Source organism: Varanus komodoensis, unplaced genomic scaffold (genome assembly GCF_004798865.1).
Source record: "Varanus komodoensis strain SLA01 unplaced genomic scaffold, ASM479886v1 scaffold23, whole genome shotgun sequence".
NCBI lineage: Eukaryota > Metazoa > Chordata > Lepidosauria > Squamata > Varanidae > Varanus > Varanus komodoensis.
In genome coordinates, this window is record NW_025335627.1 from 923,561 (window position 1) to 945,110 (window position 21,550).

At 42.6% G+C, this 21,550-nt stretch overlaps 1 protein-coding gene across 1 annotated transcript in view; it reads right to left on the minus strand.

Annotated features, from left to right (window-relative positions):
* Positions 1–861: 861 nt before the first annotated feature.
* The window catches only part of LOC123024423 (aldehyde oxidase 1-like), an 83,247-nt gene continuing 62,558 nt past the window's right edge, over positions 862–21,550 (minus strand). Inside the window, exons 29-34 of the mRNA XM_044432140.1 lie at positions 16,460–16,512; positions 14,279–14,393; positions 11,831–11,896; positions 8,074–8,262; positions 5,868–6,035; positions 862–3,083 (exon numbers count right to left, since the gene is read on the minus strand). Coding sequence (XP_044288075.1) covers positions 3,051–3,083; positions 5,868–6,035; positions 8,074–8,262; positions 11,831–11,896; positions 14,279–14,393; positions 16,460–16,512 — 624 coding nt within the window. The 3' untranslated portion in view covers positions 862–3,050. The remainder of the gene's footprint in view (positions 3,084–5,867; positions 6,036–8,073; positions 8,263–11,830; positions 11,897–14,278; positions 14,394–16,459; positions 16,513–21,550) is intronic.

A 21,550-nucleotide genomic window follows, 5' to 3' on the forward strand; every position in this document is an offset into this window, starting at 1 on the left:
CTCCCCACTGCATCTGTCCCTGGGCTTGGCGAGGTGGCTGTGGCTTGGCCCGCAGCCCGGGGACGTGTCTCATACTGTATTTTTGTGGTTTAAAAAAAATTACATATTTATTTATTTAAACTTTTATATGCTGTCCTTTATGTATAGCATAAAGTTATGGTAAAGAACAGATTAACCTTATTTACATTGAATCTTATGGGGAAACTTGAGTTGGCTTGTGACCAATTTGGGTTGCAACCAGAATTGTGGAACGGATTAGGTTCGTGAGCCAAGGTACCACTATATATGGATTTTTTTTACTATAGATATTAGAGAAACAAAGGGAGAGACACGGGGTACATCGGTGATCTTTTGTACGCTGTACTCTGGAGGGTGATGGGAGCACCATGTTGTTATGTATAGTTTTAGTTTATGATGTTACATATATTTTTAGCCTATGTTGCTATGTATAATCTTTAGTCTATGTATTATGCAATTTATGTTATTTGTATAGTTTTGTTATGTAGTTTTTGTAAATAAAATAAAATTTAAAAAGAGCAAGCAAGCAAGAAGAATGAGTATCTGGGATCCTTTGCTGACTTTCCTGAAAGCCACTCACTCACAGACACAACAGGGACTAATTTAGCAATGCATACTACAAAGCTGATAAAAACTGTTTGGTTCAGCCAAGAGAAAATGAAGTACAACTCAGGTAATTCAGCCTTGGGCAAGTTATTATACAAGAGCTATTAAACAAAAGGTGTTAAGCAGAACTACTTACATGATTTATTACTGGCGTACTATAATTAATGAATTTAAATTCATGCTACATTTAAAACATCATGACAAGGTACTTATTCAAATAGCAGCTCACTAAAAGTAGCACAAACTATATAGTAGCATAAACCATCTTACATGGACAAATTTGTGAAGTATTTTAATGCTCTTAATTTATGTTAGCCAATGCTTCATGTTCAGGAAGTATGGCCAATCTTAATGTACACTCCCTAGAAGTTTATAGAAAATAACTGTATCTTGTAAACATTTTGCACAGCAAAATTCGTCTTTCTGTCTGTCTGTCTGTCTGTCTGTCTTTCAATTCCTATACTGACCAATAGCCAAGTCTCTGGACAGTAAATAACAATTCTTGCAATACTGTGATTTATTTCATCATAGATCATATTTAAAGGCAATAAAGTAGGAAGTGAATCAAAATTTGCATACATTGTCTTCATTTAACCCCCCCCCCAAAAAAAAAAAACCAGAATCTATATATTGGCCTGACCAATAGCTCAACACCAGTAGTTGTGGGGCATGGAATGAAATCTGCAGGGCTTAACTGGGAAAATCTGTTTTATTTTCATCCCTCAAATAGAATTTACATACATGCCTAACTGCATGTATGTAAATTCTATTCGGTCTATCATATTGTGATGTAACCAAGGGCTGGAGAATTCTTGCTAAATCATACTGTTAGACAGTTAGGGAATCAATCAGTTGATCTGTTGAAAAAGGCATTGGAAGCAAGGAGGCAGAATAGAGATAGGAGAGTGAATTTTATACATAGATTGAAAATATCTGAATTGCTGGCTCTTTAAACTGTAACTCTTTAGTTTCAAACCATCTGAAAATAGTAAGAATCAGTTTCCCATGCAAATAAATATGAAAGCAGCAAGATATTCCCCAGGAGAAACCAAGGATCGAAATAAACTGCACTGCTTTCATTAATTAAACAGAGGGAAATGTAGAGATCACTTTGTTAAATCAGTGCTGTTTAACTTTAGAACCTATACTAATTGGGTTCCAGACACCCTAGTGGGTAACCAAATTAGGGCTAAACAAACCTCCCCACAGACTAAAATGCACACTGAAATCCATTGCATGTTTTAGTTAAGAAAATTACAAAAATTAAGAATAGGTTATATGAGTATTAGAAACTTTTTCTGTGATTATATGATCAGCCATGAAATAGAATGTAATATAAAGATTACTTAAGAAGCAATCCTATGGGGGGTACAAGATACTGTGGATTCTTTGATCCAAGAATGGAGACAGAGCCCGGACCTTGGAGGAGGTCCTCTGTGCACCAGCCCCCTCCACATCCCAGTGCAGAAATAACCATGGCTGGGTGCTGCCCTGAGGCCAGGCACACGATCTCAGAGAAGGGGCAAAGGGCAGGTTTGGTGGACATGGAGGGGAGGAGTGCAGAGAGCACGATACAGTAGCCTCTGTCTTCTGCAGTGCCTTGGCAAGAGGGCTGAAAATGGCTGTCTAGAGAAAAAGAGTGGGAAGAGCAGAGAGAAGCAGATTGCTTCTGCCACTTCCATTCTTCACTGGAAGCTCTTCAGCCTCCAAGTTTGGAGGCCCTGTTCATCTAGATTGGACTGCAGCCGAAAAGGACTACAATGCACAATGCTGCTACCACAAATAAAGTGAGCAAGATAACAAAGTGAGTTTCTAATGTTACTGTTTAAATAATATCACTCATCCTCAATCCTCCTGCCTTTAACTCGCAGTGGAGCACTAAACTGACCCATGCCAAAATTGCTAACTCCCCTTTTTACTTCCTTCTGACCTTGCTTGAATGCATAAAGCTAAGCTGAGGGATTACTGATTTGCTCTGGGCATGTGAAGAACTAAATTTAGTCAAATGCAGAAGATAGAGTGAGGGAAAAAACTTATATAATGAAATAATTCAGTTCTATTTTCAGAAATAAAGTTCCAAGTTCAGGAAATATTCTAGACCCTAATTTCAGAAAAAAGGGTTAATATTATTTGTTAGTTCTTCCAAAACCAAGTTCAAAATTAGAGGCATTGTGATGTCCTGGTATCAATTAGCAAACAATCTCAATTTCCAGGACTTTTTGCCCATGGGCCAGGAGTCTGGAATATGAAGCTTTTTAAAATAAAGAGTTTGGAGTCTTGCAGGGTGTCTTCTTGAAGGGCTCCCGAACCTTCAATTGAGATGATTTTACCATTCCAGATCAAATTCGCCACCGTCAGTCTCTTGTTGGCAAACTTATTTAATGCTCAGTGCCAGATGAGCAGCAATTTTCACCAGGTCCTAGTGCTCATTCCAAGGGCTTGTTTTCATCCTTTGCGATCTGGGAGAATGAACAAAGTGTAAATGGAGCAATTTATTTTGAAGAAGCCAGTACCAAGCTTTCTTTCTAAATCATCTTTGATTTTTGTGAAACAGACTCAGTAGCACTGGGAGACAAAGAGGGGCAGCTGCTGCAGACAGGAGATTTGGAGTATCATTGAGGGATGCAGAATGGAAGGTCAGCTGTACAATCTATTGATATGTTTTCCTGTGGCAAACTTTTTTAGTAAAATGCACAGGAATTGCACAGCTCCCCATCATTTCAGTGGGGTTTGTGCAGGAAAACTTTCAGTGGATGATGCTTGTGCTTATTATTGGAAGAGAGAAGAGCATGCTATGTACATTTCCAGCTCAGGTACAAACTGTTTTGATCTGCCAGTATTGTAATAAATCATGGGCCTTTTGGACTACGTATAGTAAATCAGATGGCAACAAAGCAGCAACAAAAATGAATCAATTATAAAAAAAAAAAACCCTTTTGCATAGGCAGAGAGAAAATTTTTTAAATACAACCTTAACTTACTGCAGTTATGCCAAAGATAGTATCAATAGAGCTTTATATGTCATGGAAACTGGATGGGATATAGCAATTGAAATAAAAAAACAAATAAAATGGTCCTTCTTGGGCAACCGTTCACTAAGGTAGACGTGGATTAACTTGTGTTTCCCTTTGTCAGGAGAGACAAGACATAAAAGCTGCTATTGCCATGCATACAGTGGCTTTGTTCTCCCAAATGATAACTTCAGTTCCTGAGAACCCGGTGGAACATGTTAGAACTGCAAACTGCCTTAAAGTAACTTTATAACCAAGAGACAGAGCATAAATTAAAACAACAGCATCAAAGAACAAAAAACAAAACACTAGTACTGAGAGTGAAAAAGGGGAAGGATCGCACACAGGACCTGAAATTTCTAATTTCAGAAGACATATGGCTATGAATCCAATTCTCTAGTCTCAAACTAAGGGGTGGGACTTAACTGCTGTTCCATCACTAGGGCAGAAGGAACATTTACAGCAAGTCGAATTTTCCTCTCTCCTCAAAGAAGGCGAGTCACTGAGGAATGAGAAGTTGAAAACAAGTCAAAGATCCCTGGGAAGTACTGGAGCAATGTGGTCCTTGTCAATCTGTGTGCTTAGATTGCTGCATGGACATGGTCTTTCTAAAAGATGCTTTGACAGGGACTTCCTAGTACGTTTTGCAGTGATTCCCAAATGTACCCATAGGGACTGGGAAAAATAGCAGAAATGAAATCTGTGCCCAAAGAACCTCCACCTCTTGTCCGATACATCATCTCAACTTATCCATTGCACTAGGGCAGCGATGGCAAACCTTTTAGAGACCAAGTGCCCAAACTGCAACCCAAAACCCACTTATTTATCGCAAAGTGCCAACACTGCAATAAAACCGGAATACTGAGGTTTTAGTTCAGAAAAAACAACTTGTAGCCAGTCCAAGCAAATATATATAAATCCTTGGCAGTACACTGACCCGCCATGTGAAAACTTGGACGAGTCGCGGCTAATGAGTCGCTGCTTGTGACATCATCACCTGGTGCCGCTACTCCTTTCCGAGCATGCGCATAGTCCCTGAGTGCGCTGTTATCTGATGCTCGGCTGCTGGGGCGATGCTGGGGCGACTTGGCTCGTGTGCCAACAGAGAGGGCTCTGCGTGCCCGCTGCGGCACATGTGCCATAGGTTCGCCACCACTGCACTAGGTAGACCTTCCCCAAAAAAGATTCCCTGAAGAAGCAGTTTCTGTATCTAGCCTGGAATGACTGAATTCTGTCTCATGTAAATCTGTTAACCATTCTGAGTATATTTAGGCTGAGTTTTCCTGGGGTGAAAAAAAAGAACTCTGGGGACCAGAAGAAAAGAGTGGTATTTATGGTATGAGGAAAATCAAAACTGAGTGTGACTCAGTTTCTGTGCGAACAGGCAACAGATGTTATGTGCAGATAACCATTGTGAGGACATGAAATGCCCCGCTGTTGCCTAACGAATTAGAGAAATGTTTGGTTCAAAAAGCTCCGTAACATGAATGTATTGAACTGTGACATTCCACCAGTAAACCTGGACCTGAACATGACAAAGGCCCTGTGGCAGCCAACAGGACTGGTCTCGAGACAACATCTGCCTCTTTACTAGAGCTAGATCTTTTTCTACGCTTTTCTGCAAGAAGCCAAGGATAGCCAAACTGCCCCTCTCCCCCCGCACACACAACATGAGTCTGTTTTTCCCTTTAGCATCTATATGAGAAAATTTCAGCACTTAGCATATTCTTACAGCATGACAGTGGCCTCTGTGGAATCAATTTGGAAGTGAGCAAAGCCAGAATGGAGGTGGCCTGGTATTTCTGAACTTTAACAAGGTTCTTGCATTTATCAAAAGCAGTGCCCATGTTTCTTGGGCACCTTTGTTTGTTTCATGTAAAGCTAGAGGAAGCCAGTATTTGTTTAGAATCAGAGACACTCTCCAAGCATGATTGATCCGAAGCTATGCCAGCCATTATGGCTGAAGCCTACAACTTGGAGTTGTTGGAAGGTTTCAGTTATTCAGGATGTGACTTAAGGCCTTCTTATTCATGGCTGAGAGCATCCAAAGCAACCTTGGTCCATAGAAACACTTATGAAGAAGCCTGATCTCAAGAGCCATTGCTTGATGTGATCTCCGTAGCTCTGAGAAGAGGGTAAGCCCTGCTTCTTGATTCAAAAGCACAGGACTGCTTTCCCTTACTGGACAAAGAGGATACACTGGCAAATTTTGACAGGAGCAAGTATATTTACCATTGCAGTAAACTGGTCAGTACAGGCCATTCGAATGCGCTCAGAAGTCAGAGGACTGTTCAGCTTAAAGTCCGCCGACAAGCCTCTTTCCTTCCTTACAGCAGCCACAGCATCCCATATTGCAAAAAATACTGAGCAGCCCAGGAAAAGTGCTGATTCTCCAAGGCCCTGCAAAAAAAGTCCAAGAGACAAAAGCCATGAAAGTGCTTCTGCTTTTGAAGTAAGTTCAGGATGGAAGATATTTTATATAAAACCACGGGTTGTCCCCCCACACATGGCATGTTTTCCCATTAGATTTTGTGTGAGAAAAGCTTGGCACCTAGAATATTCTTATAGCATGATAGCAACCTCTGTAGCATCAATTTGGAAGTGAGCAGGGCCAATATGGAGGTGCTGTCCAGAGGAATGAGCACTTTCATGTGACTGATGTGAGACCCTGTAGGGACCTACTGTAGATAGCACCATATGTGGATTGTACACTCCTCCCTATGCTCAGAGGCAGGGCCAGCTCCAGGTGGGGGTTTACTAGGGGAGCCCAGGTGAGTCCATCTCATAAGATGGTCGGCAGTTCATTCAATCTCATCCTACTCCCCTCCCCTGTTTATTTCTGCAGACGTGGGCAGGACACAACACCTTTCTGGGGAGGAATGGTGGAGCCAGGGGCAGCATCTCTTGAACGAGCGCTGGATGGCCACCAGTGTCCTGGGTTATGTAGTCATACTCTGAGGCATTGTGGGTAATTCCAATATGACAGCCCAGGATTCCTCCAAGAAGTCCCAGAAAAGGGGGCAAGAGCACCTTAATTGGATTACTGTAATGTGCTATACATGGGGCTACCCATGAAAATGGTTCAAAATTTTCAGTTGGTACAAAATAGAGCAGCTAGGTTATTGACTGGGATTGGTAGACGTGAACATATTATGCCAGTCCTATATCACCTCCGCTGGCTACCAATTGAAGTCTGGGTCCAATTTAAGGTGTTGACAATGACATGTAAAGGCCTTAATTTTCTAGGGTCTGGATATCTAAAGGAACTGTATACTCCTGCCCAGACCTTAAGATCATCTCCAGAGGTCCTTCTACAAGAGTCCTCCTTGAAGGAGGTGAGGAAGGCCATTAACTAGGAGAAGGGCTTTTTCAGCAATAGCGACCTGATTGTGAAGTATGCTCCTCAGGGAGGTTTGTCTGGCACCACCAGTTTATGCATTTCGGAAGCAGACCAAAACCTTTCTATTTATCCAGAAATTGCTAATTTTAATATATATTATTTATTGCATTTTAAACTAAGTACATTTGCCTAGTTTTATGTTCCTCCATATCTTTTCTTTTTTATAATCTGTCTTGAGATTTGTTAAAAATTTAAGATGGTAGATAAACATCTAGAGAAGGGGCTATGCTAATGGTAGGAATTAAGCTTTCTCTGTTAGTGTGAGAACTTGCCCCACCTCCACACTCTGCCCTTCATTATGTTTGTGCAGGTGTAGCATCACCAATTCTGAATCAGAACAAGTTACATGGCAGTAACTGAGGGGAATGGTACTCCTGTAGTGGTACAGAAATTATAGGCAGTTATGAAGTCTCTAGCTGTATAGTTAAACAAGAGTCCCTGAATTAGATCTATAGTGAATATCATGCCCAGAGGACTTCAATCAGGACCATGGAAACCTACCTACTGAAGTGATCTGGGTGTTGTACAACCAGTCACGTTCTGTCAGAGTAACCTACCTGTAGGGTTGTTAAGAAGGTAGAATTTGGGGACACACAGAAGGAAAACAGCACAGAATTATTGCTATTGCAAATGGCCCTTGCCAGGAAAATAGGCTATGGCCTAATTCATGCACAACTTCAGACAGATCTGTGGCTGCACAGTCAAGAATCCAGTGTGAGGTTGTGTAAAAGGGGAAGCAACTCACTCAAGGTGGTTGTTTCATCAAGAATAGTGACCTTGGATCAAGGCCAAAGTCACACAACTATAACTGTGTGGATAAATCTCAACCACAATTACTCACATTTTAATTGCTGTTGATTCCAGTGACACATACACCTGAATGACTATAGAATGGATTACAGACAATGTTTAACAGAGTAACATGATAGTCAGTCTGAAATGTCAACAGATTATTTGGTCATGTAATTTCCTTCTATAATTCAGTTCACTTGGGACCTCACAGAGAAAAGAACCACACCTTGGAGTCCACCGCCTCACCTTGGATGAGTAGATTGCTGTTGTTTGTTGGGAAGATGTCAGCAGGGAGACACTGAAGTGTTCTGGGATGTCACAAACTGCGGGAATTTTATACTGATCTGGGCCACGTGTGCATAGAACTCCCTCTGGGGAGAACTTCAGTTCCTCCATTGTGTAAAGCCCAATACCTTGGACAAAGGCACCTTCAATCTGACAATATAAATTGAAGCGTGCAGTAAGAGTCCTCATATATTTTACAATGCAATTCAATAATAAAAGTTCTCACTGACAGTGTCCTGTTGGGAAGCACTGTCTGCTTTTTAAATCTAACAATACAAACCTTAGATGATGTAGTATACAACATAACTGCAAAATGAAATATGGTATACAGACACACACATATTGTAATATAACGTACAAAACTGTATAAATAAATGCCTTACTTTCACAAATATTCACCTTCCTTCTCTTAATTTCATATGTAAGCAAGCTTAGGCATTTGTGCAACATGCCATATCTTAATTATTCATTTCTATATTGTTAGGCTTTGAAACTATGCCAGTTTTTAACAAAAAGATTACAGTTATCAATAAATGTAAGATTAATTGATCACTAGCAGCAGCAACGTAAAAATCTCACTGTCCTGTCTAATGAATCTAGTAACATTAGTAGCAGATCAAGGGGCAGGTTTTATGTTGTCATCTGTTTAATCCAGGGGTCCTCAAACTTTTTAAACAGAGGGCCAGTTCACTGTCCCTCAGACTGCTGGTGGGGGTGGACTATAGTTTGAAAAAATTTGTTAAAGAAACCCCCAAAGAAACAGCAAAGTGTGGAGAAGAAAATTTTGCAAGGGCCTCACACTGCCGCCGCCGCCAATTTAAAGAGCAATCAGAGCAAGTTTTACTCCTTAAAAACAAGCGAACAGAAAGCCCCAAACAGACAATTCTGTGGGGTGGACAGTGGATAAACAATTAGCTCCACCAAGGGATTGTTGTTAAAGAAACCCCCAAAGAAACAGCAAAAGTGACCCCCCCTCCCAGCCTTGTTTCTCAACAAGGAAGTGTGGAGAGGAAAATTTCACAAGAGCCTCAGGCTGGCCAGCAGACAGAGGGAAAATGAACAAGCTGATTTAATGCAAACGGTTATGCTCAGAGGGACTAAGATTTAAAAAGTTATATTTTTCTTACCTTCAATCCTTTTTTAGCATCTTCAGCTCTCTCTCTCTTCTACCCTCCTTGGAAGAGAGAGAGACGCTCCGTATTTCCCGCTCTGTATATGCGTGTGTGTGTGTGGCGGGGGAGAGCCAGTGCATGCGCAGTTGAGCTTTTACAATTAAGCGTATGTGCTGGCTCTCTACTCAGTTTCAGTGAATGCCTGTGCTGGCTCAAAGCTTTCGGACTCGCTTGGAGATTGTTGCAGCCTCCGAAGTGGGCCAGATAAATCAGCATGGTGGGCCAAATCCGGCCCACGAGCCATAGTTTGAGGACCCATGGTTTAATCTCTTTGTGATTTATGTCAATATATCTTTGTGGTTCAGTATGTTCTTCATCGCAGTAAGGGTTAGGTTGCATTTCTGGATGTGGAGGAAGAAATGGAACTTAGGCACTGGATTTTGTTCCAGACAATGCAATGGCTATTTGTAGAAATATGAAGCAATGTTAACCTACAGGCTCTAGTGAAAAATCAAGCTGCTCCTCCTAGTAGCAAAAACAAGAATTTTGGCAAAGCAGAACAGAATTCTGCAAAGGCGGTGCTCTGATTGATGGGAAGGCTAAAAAGTAAATGATAAACAGCAACGAAGAGGGGATTCATAGACACTGTGACACTGTCAGCAAACCCCTCTATTCGATAAAACCCATTCAGGAAAATCCTGACCTTGGGCGAAGGAGGCAGGTTCTCCAAACTTGAAAGAACTGAAAGGCTCAGAGTGGCAGCCCTGATGCCACACAGCTGCTCTCATGACGCCAGGGAATGGAGCACCTCCCAGTCTTTGCAAGGGTGGGGTTAGGGTTAGCAATGGTGCTTACGATGCTTCCGAGGCCTGGAAGGTGCTTAGAAGGGGCTGATAGCATGAACTGGGCAGAAAAATCTCTGGAAAGTGAGGATTTTAGAAATTGGTGTGCTGCATGGGGACTTATGTCAGATTTTAGGGTTATGAGGGAAATCTGGGGAAGAGTTAGGGTTAGCAAAACAAAGGTGCTTCTGATGCTTCTGAGGCCTAGAAGGTGCTTAGAAGCAGTAGGTAGAATGAGCTGCGCAGAAAAATCTCCAGAAATGAGGATTTTAGACATCAATGTGCTGCATGGGGAATTATGCCAGATTTTAGGGTTACTGCAAAATAGTGGGGGAACTGCTCCTACAAAGGGGGACCTGATTTGTTTGATGCACTCCATCTCTCATCTTTCTGTCTTCCCGGTTTGTCAGGAAAGGGGTAAAGAGTGTGGAGATGGTCCTTCCAGTTGGAAGGTACCAACCCTGGAAAGAGAGTATTTTTTCTGTTCTCTTGTCCCTTTCGGCCCCTGTGGCTAGGGCATCACAGAGGGCAGGAAGGGCAGCAGCAGAACAGAATGAAAGAGCACTGGGGCAGCAGCTGCCCCGGTCCCCTTGAGGGCCTTGGCTCGCCACCTTCCTGCAGGGAAAGGGAAGGGGCTAGCAGGGCCCTCCCGAGAATCCACTAACAAAAGGACATAAGGCCAGCCCTGCTGGATCAGACCAGGGCTCTGTCTAGTCCTGCATTCTCTTCATACAGTGGCCAACCTGGCGTTCCTGGGTTCAGCAAGGCAAGAGTGCAACATCGCCCTCCTGCCCAAGTTCCCCCACACATGGCATACAGAACCATACTGCTCTTGATGCGGGAGCTAACAGACAGCCATTAGGACTAGTAGCCATTGATCGCTTCTCCTCCACAACTATGCCAGTCCAAATTGGTGGCCATCACTACCTCTCATTGAAGTAAATTCCATGTAGAAGTACTTCCTTTTATCTCCTGATTCTGCCTCCAATCAGCTTCGTAAGATGACCTGAGGTTTATGGGAAAGGGGGAAACATGCTTCTGTATTCCCTTTCCCCACGCCTGGCATTATTCTGTACACCTCTGTCATGTTGCCCCTTACTCATCTTTTTTCTAAGCTAAATATTATCTTTGCCTGGTCCTTATAGTGGTGTTTGCTAAAATAAATAATTGGATCTGCACTGAAAGCAGAAAGAGCAAAGGGAAGAGATGTATCCATCTAAGGCTAGAACTAGAATTTGATGACAAACACAGGATTCTCAATTCCATATTTGCTGCCAATCAGGACTACAGTTTTAGCAGAAATTGAAGGAAAGGACAAGGGGGTTACGTGCTTAGATCATCTTCCGCAACTCATCTCTGTCTGCCTTCTCCTCCCTCTTTCACCAGGCTCTGAGTGTGAAAGAAACCCAGTACAGTGAAGGGAAGAGTTATGGTAGTAGAGGGCTGTAACATCAACGTCTCGACCCATTTAGCAACCTGCCCAGAGATTTAGGACTGGATGTTCTCCGTCTTCTTTTGTGCCTCTAAACGGCTGACAAAAAAGAATGCCGCCATCAAACTGAAAGCATCTAGCTGTGCAACTGATGTTTTGAGGTAGCAACAATTCTTTCTGGTGTTAATACTGCCACTCTTAAAACAGGATGGCCATTCACTGCAGGCTCTCTCTTTGGATGTTACTGTAAAGATTCTGCCAACCAGACAGTGTAGACTCTTTTGTATAGTTTAATCACAAAAACAAACATTAGAAAAATTATTAAGACATACCTGACCTATATCTACTGCAGGGTTGATGCTGCGTCCGATATCCATAACAATATCTGTTTTGATGTTCTGCCAATGAAGTGCAAGTTATAAGATGGTACTGATCGAACAACAACTACCATTGGTGGCTTCAAATACTGATACACAGGTAAGACATATTTGTGCCAGGTTCATGAAATTCCAATTAACTTAAACCCATTTCCTTAGAAATAAGCCCCACAGAATTCATGGACAATTCCAATAGTAACTATGCTTAGGACTGCAGCCTTTATCTTGTTATCTTGTTTTCCAAGCCAAATTCATATTAAGGTTAATAGCAATATTTAATATTTACATTAAAGTCGAATTCTTGATACTCCTGCCCTTTTAGAAGTAGATAGGACTGATATCCTTTGAATGAAAAATAATAATGCTAGCTAGGAACCCTGGTGACATGCAGGGGCCAAGAACCAAGCTACCCAATAGTTCTGTCCTTGAGTGCAAGTTTTCCCCCCACAAAGGGCCTGTATGGTACCCTGGTTTGGATCAGGAAAATTGCATGTGACAAAGGGTTAATGCCCCACACCCAACATGAAGTCCTGAACAATCCTCCCGTTATGGTAATTGGTGAAAGAACAATCATTGCCTCAACACCAGAACTACACGGCTAATGAAACATAGAACTTGAACTGTACAGAACTATGTGGCATAGTCCTAACACACTATAGTGTAGTTGAATAGTATGGGTCTAGTGTGATGTATTGTGATTGCACTCTTTCATACTGTAGCATAGTAAGAGCACTGTAGTACTTACATACAGCTAAGGTAATGTGTAGTTTGTCCATAAGAGTCAACCAAACAAGTCCTTGATTTTGAATTGTCCTAGATATTTAAGGTTAAAGAACGAGAATGCACTGCTTTGAACACTCTTAAGTGTGTTCCTATTACCTTTCAATAAACTCTATGGGTATTTCTAGATTAAATTTTATTCTGCAATTGTCCTGTTTTAAACACAGTATTTTACAGAAGGTCAAGCCAACATAATCTTTAATTTGTAGCCCAAGATTTCACATTCTTAGTCTGTCTTTCCCCCTTCCTTCTTACCTGGAAAATCTATCAAGGAAGAAAAGATGGGATCGCTGCATAATGCTGCATAATACTAGGAGCTCTCTATCTGGAAGCACCCGATTCCCCTTCCATGAGAAAATTCACATGGGAATGGAATCATAAACATTGATGTGAACATAAATTATTTAATGTTAACCTATGACTGAATGTTGATTATACCTACAATCAGAGTATTCTTTTACCTGCCCACAATGAGTTAATTACATTGTAGTTTCTCCCATAAAAATAAGGCCTTTCATCTGTTAGCTTAAGGAAGCTCAAGTGGCACCTACACTACATTGTTTTGGCATGAGTAGTCGCTCCCCAGGTGTTGCAATTTTGCTTTTTTTGTGGTGTTCATTCCAGGCTTGGAGCAAGTGCTGGTGGTGTGCTGGCGGTGGGGGAGACTTGTGTATTGTGCATGAATGTGTCCTACATTGTATCACCTTTAGATTATGCTTTAAGTTACTGCATGTGATTTTGGGTTCCTGCTTCTGTGCTGATTATCTGGGAACTGGGAAAGGAGGAAGCTGTTGAATAGTGAAACAGGAGTGCCAAATGAAAGCCCTTTAAAGCAAACAGTCTGCCAAGTTGCAGAAAGATGAGAGATTAAATTTATTCCTCAACAGATGCACCCTGTTTTCTCCTTTTCAGGGAGATCCATTGGCACTGCCTTAAATGCCTTCTCAGGCGGTCCCTGCAGTCTCAGACGTCTCCAAAGATGCTGCTTTCCTTCAGTCACACATGGATTTAAGAAGAACAGGCAGCCTCCAGTGGGGACAGGGATGCCGGAATATCTGCTGCTGCAGCGGCCTCCTTGCTTCTTCTTGGAGCCTGCCAGACTCCCTGTCTCTTCTAATCCATGTTTTATTTCTTAAGATATTCTTAACTTTTTTTTTAAATGGTGGCTGGTATGCTGCAAAGCAAAGTACTAACTTCCAGCACCTTCTCTTATTTGAGTTCACAAGAATGGTTTTGCATTTTGAATCTCAGATTCTACTTTTGTCTTGTATTTAGGCTCTTGGTCAGATTACCTTCCTTTTCGTTGCACCAGCTTACCATCTGGTAAGTTGTTTGTGACTTGGAATGTTAGCCACTTTAGGAATGAACAAGCCCAGTGATGGCAGCCATTTTGTAAGAACATCCACAACACTCTCTTGAAATTCACAGTATGTATACTGGCCCAAAAATTTGGGGACCCCAGCTTTACTAATCGGCTACAGAACCATCTGTGAGTTTTTTCACTTTCCCCTAGGCCTCCAGCCGAGCTAGGACAGAGCTCAAAAAACTTGATAGTGTTTTGCAAGTTCTGCAGAAACCCAGCTGTCCTTTTCATCCCAGTCCTAACTAACATCCATTAGTTACCTTGTGATCTCCAGTCAGACAGTCTATTTCAACTTCTGTGCAGGCCGCTCCATAAATAAAATATTCAAATGGGTGGCCTTCTCCTTTCTCCCAATCCATATTTGCTTCATAACCTCTGGAAGAAGCAACGAAGTGCAAGAAGTATGGAATGTTAGTAGCTCTGGGAATGGCAATAAGGTTGGCAATCAAAATAAAAAGTCTAAAATACTGAGCTGATGTCTCAATTGGCACAAACGGGCAAGAGTCCAGTCACGACAATGCGGTGACACTAAGGTTGCCACCCTACAGACTTGCTCTGGAACAAGTCCAATGGAATTCAGTGTGGCCCATTTCCCTGCAGACATGTGCGGGGGTGCACTGTCATTTTGCTTGGTTAGAGCATCACAGCAGGGGCAGGCAGAAGACAGATTGGCATCTCCTGGTAGGTCTCCTTCCAGTTTACAAGAGCCAATGCTTTCTGACTCTGAACAGTAAATAAAACAGAGTTTTAAGAAGTCTTTGCTATGAGTAGTCTTGTGCTACTTGCTTGTCTCTTAGCCTCCACACTCCTGGCCAATGAAACAGGAGTATAAATGATTTGCTTGTGTGGTCATTTTGAGAGCTTGTGTTAGAAGCCCTAATCCGGATGTAGATTTGTGAATATAGTGAATGGCTCATGGGTGCCATATGTAACAGACTCTACTACAGACACTCCCTCTACTTTGTACGTAGTTCTGATTTGTGTGTTTCAGTGGTCGGGCTTTGTTTTCGTAAAAAAGCAAAGCAAAGCAAAATGTAGATTCAAGAAGCCTGAAATCTGCCTACACCTGCATTGTAGTATCCAGGTGCAGCCCTGCTCAAGGAGAGCAAAGGTCCATCCAGTCCAGAATGCTCCTGGCAGCCGCAGCCAGCCAGGTAACCTCCGGGAAATGCACAAACTACTCCCCACTCTGTCTCGTGTTTCCAGCTGCTGTCACTACAAATGTTCCATCTAGTTGTCATTATTGACACACATAGAAAGATCTACCTGTTAATTTGCCTAATTCTTTTTAAAGCTATTGCCATCTCTTCCCTATCCCATTCTCAGAGGAAGAGTCTGATTCAGAGATAAAACTGACGGGAGACTAGTTATTCCTGTGTCAGCGGGGCTTCTCATCCACTGCAGCTTCTGTTTTGAGATTAACAGTAGCTATCCACAGTGCTGGCCTCCATCCTCTGCATGGGTTGACCACCACTAATTATTCCTATAAAGCTCAAAATAACTGCTACAATGGATGAGGAGCCCCACTGACATAGGACTTACAACCCCTCTCTGGATTTAGGATCTACCCAGGGTTTGGATTTCAGGGTGCTGTGAATTTTTGTCTGCCTGGTTTTAGTAGATCATGGTGAGGGAGAAGAAGCTACTCGTTTTCAACTGCAGCCAGGGAAAAAACAGCTGAGTTGCCTCAGCCAGAGGAAATTCTTCCAAAAGAGCCCAGGAGGCAGACTCAGCTAAGGAAGAGGAATGACCAATTGATTTCCTAGGCATTGCCAGTGGTTGAAAAAGCAAGAGGAAACCAATTGGTTAGGTGGAGTTCTCTACTCCTGGCTAACTTCTCCACAAGTCTGGACTAATAAGCAAGGCATTCCAGTCATTCTGCCCCCACATAACATCCTGCATACCAGTAAAAGAGGTTTGCAGGTACAATATCAGTGGTGCCAGATGCAGCTTTCCTTGGACCAAGAACTAACATTCCTTGAATCCCATGTCTCTGAATGCCTTATTGGAATATGCTGCTTGACTTTGAACACAGTTTCTGGTTCCTGTTTGAATGATCTGAGTTTATTTAAATTTGGGTTCACTAAGAAATCTGATCTGTGGCTGTTTGTTGCTGGTGTCTTGAGAAAGCTGGGCCTGTCAGTTGGAGGGTGTCATGCGCATACAAGTACTGGACCCTGATCTAAGGAATTCTCAGACTAAACTTCATGATAATTTATCTGACCTCTGGTAGTTCTATTAAATTCTTTATGGACCTGCACCCACAAGACTGGTCACAATATGGGAAGTTTAAATCTGAGACGTTTCTACAATGTCTTAAAGTATAAGCTTAGTCATTCATGTTAAGGCAGTTCTTAATTATTCTTCATGTTCTGTCATGTGGTAATAATCCTTTCTAAGAATTCACTTCACATAATCAATCATGAGATCATATCAAATACCTGAAATAACCTGTAACGGAGAGATTAATACTCTGCTCGAAAGCATCTTTAGCCTGCAAGAGAAACAAGCATAGTGAGTTTATTCCTTCCAGAAATCATATTATATAGGAATTGTCAACATGACCATGTTAAAAATATCCCATTTTTGGCTTACTTCTACAAACAATGGTAGGAAAAAAAGTGCGAACCAGGCTTCTTCAACCACTAGCTAGTCTCGCCACAATCCAATGTATGTTAGTTCAGAGGTAAGGGCCACTGTATTAAATGGGGGCCATTCCCAGTGAAAAGTGCATAGGATTATAGCCTAAATCAAACAAGGTGCTATTTTTAAAACCTTACCATGATGAGTGGCTTTGAGAATGTCAGAGAGGCTGTGAGCAATGCAGACAGAAGGCCAGATTCTCTCGTAGGAGGGCTGCCAACAGTGGAATGGTTAAAGCAACGATTCCAGACTAGGAAGCATCTCCCTTTTTCAGGAGGAACGGTCACATCAGCAGAAGAGGATGGGTATCCTTAATGGTGATGGGGGCAGAGAAACACCTGAAGGGCAGCTACCGGGTGGCAGCAGTAGTTAAAGGATGCACTGGCGGAGGATCTTTCACAGACAACAGCAATGACACTCAGGCTAACTGTGCAGGAGGCGGCAATAGTAAGCCACTTCAGATTATTCTTACCTTGAAAACTCTATGATGAAACAATCCAAAATGAATCAAGAAGATGAGACTCCCAGGTTAGAAGGCACTCAACTAGCTACTGGGGAAGGGCAAACCACAAGTACATATACTGCTGTATGCCTGCTGCCAAAGCAAGACCAGGAGCAGATTCTTGTATTGACTGTGAGGTCTTAAAATTAAAAAGAAAAAATCAGAGTAAAGCTGAAAAACATGACTAATAGAAGCATAATATGGCATAATATAAGCTGTATTTTGGCAAAAGCTGCCAAAATACAGCTTATATAACATTCCTGAAGAATGTAATGTCAATATGATGAACAGATCTGCATTCTTGAACTTCAGCTGACCATGAACCAGAATAAATGTGTATTGAAATCAAAGACATTATTAGGGAAGAATGCAAAAAGACAATTCCTGTAGAAAATAAATGCCCCAGTGGATGATGGAAGAAACTCACAATTGCTAAGGGAATGTGTTAAGCAAAAATTAAAGGTGACAGAAATAGGGACAGAATCCTGAATGAAAATTTTCAGGGACTAACATGTAGGGACAAAAAGGACTATTACAATGACCTGTATCTGAGCAGGAGAAAATAAAGATGGAAACAAAACATGGAAGACCTGTACAAGAGTGATGAAAGGATGACAGGCTCCTTCAAAGAGGAATCCACTGAGGAAGAACCTGCAATGACAGAAAAGTGAAAGCTACTCTCAAAGTACTTGAGAGAAATAATGCAGCTGAAGCACATACGGTACCAAAAGAACTATTCAAATATGGAAATAATGACCCACATTTTGGAAATGTGTTTTAAACTGCCCAGGGAGCTTCAGCTATCAGGCAGTGTAACAAAATTATTATGAATAATATGTTATTCCAATCCCCAAGAAAAGAGATGCTAAGGAGTACAACAATTAAAGGACCATTGCGCTAAGTTCCCATGCAAGTAAAGTAAACCTCAAGGTGTTGCAACAAAGGATTTTACCTTATATGGAGCGAGAAATGCCTGACGTTCATACTGGATTCCAAAAAGGAAGAGGCACTTGCAATCATATTGTAAATATACGCTGGCTATTGAAATATACCAGAAAGTTTTGGAAGAAGATCAGTCTATGCTTTATAGACTACAACAAAGCCTTTGACTGTGGCTTATGAGAAGCTATGGTGCCTCAGCATTTGATTGTCCTGATGCATAGCCTACCATGGACAAGAAGCTATTGTTAGCACAGTATATGGAGAAACAGAATGGTTTTTTATTGGCAAATACATCAGTAAAGAATATATTTTCTCTATCTGTCTGTTCAATCAGTCCACAAAAAATATCATAAGGCAAGCAGGATTAGGTTCAGAGGAAGGAGGAGTGAAAACTGGTGGAAGATGCATTGATAAAAGCAGGTTGCTTACCTGTAACTGATGTTCTTCGAGTGGCCATCTGTGCAGTCACACATATGGGTGCTGCGCCTGTGCAGTGCCTTTGGCCGGAAGATTGATAGCTAATGGTTTTGGCGGGAAGCTCCGCTCCCCCTCCCCCCTATAGGTTATATAGAGCGGAGCGTCCGCCATTTTGTTCAGTCTTTGAAGACCGAACGTTCGCCTCCATGTGGAAAGAAAGAATCTCTACTATAGATAATATCGGTACCATGAAAGAAAAAACGTTACGGTACCAATGAAAATATTTCCACTCACCGACACTGAGCGGGGCCAGCAAGTGGATTGTGTGACTGCACAGATGGCCACTCGAAGAACATCAGTTACAGGTAAGCGACCTGCTTTTCTTCGTCGTGGCCTCTGTGCATCATGCATATGGGTAGATTAGCAAGCTTACTCTTACTGGAGGAGGAAGGTGTCTTTAGCGAAGAATAGACGAGAGAACAGCTCTACCGAAGGAGCAGTCTTGTCTGGCACGAACATCCAGCCGATAATGTGTAGCAAATGTACACGGAGTAGCCCACGTGGCAGCTCTACATACATCATCAATTGGAACTCCTGACGCAAAGGCAGAAGACGTGGCAACAGCTCTAGTAGAATGACCCCTTGGCATTGTAGGCAAGTCAATCCTAGCCAGTTGATAGGAGAGGGTAATTGTATGGACTATCCACTTGGAGAGTCTTTGAGGGGTAACTGGAAGGCCCTGATTTTGCTCAGAGTATTTGAGAAAAAGCCTGTTGGAACGTCGAATAGACTCAGTCCTTGATCTGTAGAAGGCCAGGCAGCGCCATACGTCAAATGTGTGCAAGGATCTCTCTAGCAGATTTGTACGAGATGGAAAGAAGGCAGGTAAGACAATGTCTTGTCCCATGTGAAAAGAGGTGACCACCTTAGGAAGAAAGGATGGATCCATGCGTAAAACAACTTTCTCCCTGTGGAAATTTAAATATGGAGGATCTACCCGCAGAGCACAGAGTTCACTAGCTCATCGAGTCGATGTTACTGCAACAAGGAATGCCATTTTCCAAGAGACAAGATGTAAATTGATTGTCACCAAGGGTTCAAAAGGAGCCCTTGTAAGCGCTTGTAAGACCACAGAAAGACTCCACGTAGGCATCACTGGTCAAACCGTCAGGTTAAGGTTATAAAGTCCCTTAAGGAATCTCTTTATAAGTGGTTGAGAGAAAATGGGCGAGCTTTGAACTGTGCCACGGTAATAGGAAATTGCTGCCATATACACTTTTATAGAAGACGGCTTCAGTCCGGAACGGTGAAGTTCTAATAGGAACTAAAGGATTTGATGTATGGATGCAGAGAGTGGAGGAAATGAACGAGACTCGGCAAAAGTAGAAAATCGCTGCCACTTAGCTGCGTATGACTTCCGTGTTGATGGTTTTAAGGCAGAGTCAAGAATGTGCTGAATGTCTGGAGGAAAAGTTGTTGAGTCCGATGGAACGTTCGCTGAATCTGATGATGTGGGGAGGACGAATGGATTTGAAGTGTGGAGCAACATGTTGGACCCGGGAACAGGATCCAAGTCATTTGTAAATGCCATTGGTACCAAGGTAGTTGTTATTGGATTCGCCAGGCTGTCAATTTCAATGACGTTAAATCTGGATGGTGAATTGTGCCTCCTCACTGGGTTATGAGATACGGAATGAGTGGAAGATGAAGATATTCTGCTTGAAAAATGTGAAGAAGTGTTGAGAACCAGACCTAACGTGGCCACCAAGGGGTTATGAGCAGTCCCGTGGCCTCGTTGTGGATTATCTTCGATATCACTCTCATAATGAGGGGAATCGGAGGAAAAGCGTAAAAAGTCAGAAGGCGTCCCCTAATGATCCCTGTCTGATTCTGGCTCTCGAGCAAAAAGTCTCGCATACCCTGTTCTGTCGGGTGGCGAATAAGTCTATGTCTGGGAAACCCCATCGATGGAAGAGGTGGTCGCATGTCTGGGGGTCTAGTTCCCATTCGTGGAATGTGGACATGTGTCTGCTCAAAAGATCGACTTCCACATTGTCCGTGCCGGCAAGGTGTACTGCCACTAGAGTAATGTCTCTCGGGATGCACCATTTCCAGATTTGCATCGCTAGTCTGGCCAGAGTTGGAGACTTTGTCCCGCCTTGCTTGTTCAGATAAAAGACCGTAGCAACGTTGTCTGAAGTTATCTGAACGACTCGCTGGCAAAGAACATCTTCAAATGAACGTAGAGCCAGGAGTTCCAAGAAGTTGATATGATTCTTGGATTCTCGGCGATTCCAAGCGCCTTGAGTGCGTAGATCTGAACACACTGCTCCCCATCCCAGTAGGGATGCATCAGTACCGAGTCACTGAAGGGCATTGTGGTTGGAATGGAACCCCCACGGTTAGGTTGGCCAGAACTGACCATCAGAGCAGACAGTGGAGAACAGAGGATGGAATCCGAATCAACTTTGTTGGTAGATCCCTCTGTGGCCGAAACATTTTGTTGAATAAAAGCTGCAGAGGACGAAGGCGAAGTCTGGCATGTGGGACCATGGCAACTGATGCAGCCAAATGCCCCAAAAGTCTCTGGATGGACTGGGCAGGAACCGTCATGGCTCGTCGCATTTGATGGATGTGTCGAGCAAGAGTCTGTTGTCTGTCCCAAGGAAGGAAGGCTTTTGCCACCGTAGAATCTAGTCAGGCTTCGATGAAAGTAATCGTCTGTACCGGGAGAAGAGAAGATTTCTCGGTATTAATACATAGTCCAAGATCCTCTAGCAGGGCGCAGGTCGTACATATCAAGGCAAGAAGTCCCTCTCTGGTTTGGGAGACTAGCAACCAGTCATCAATGTAAGGGTAAATTTGCACACCCCACAGCCATAAGAAGGCACAGACAGGAGCCATATACTTGGTAAAAACTCTCGGAGCAGTAGCCAGTCTGAAGGGCAACACTGTGAACCCAAATAGTTGGGATGCGACAGCAAAACAAAGGAAACGCCAATGACGGGGGTGAATGGAAATGTGGAAA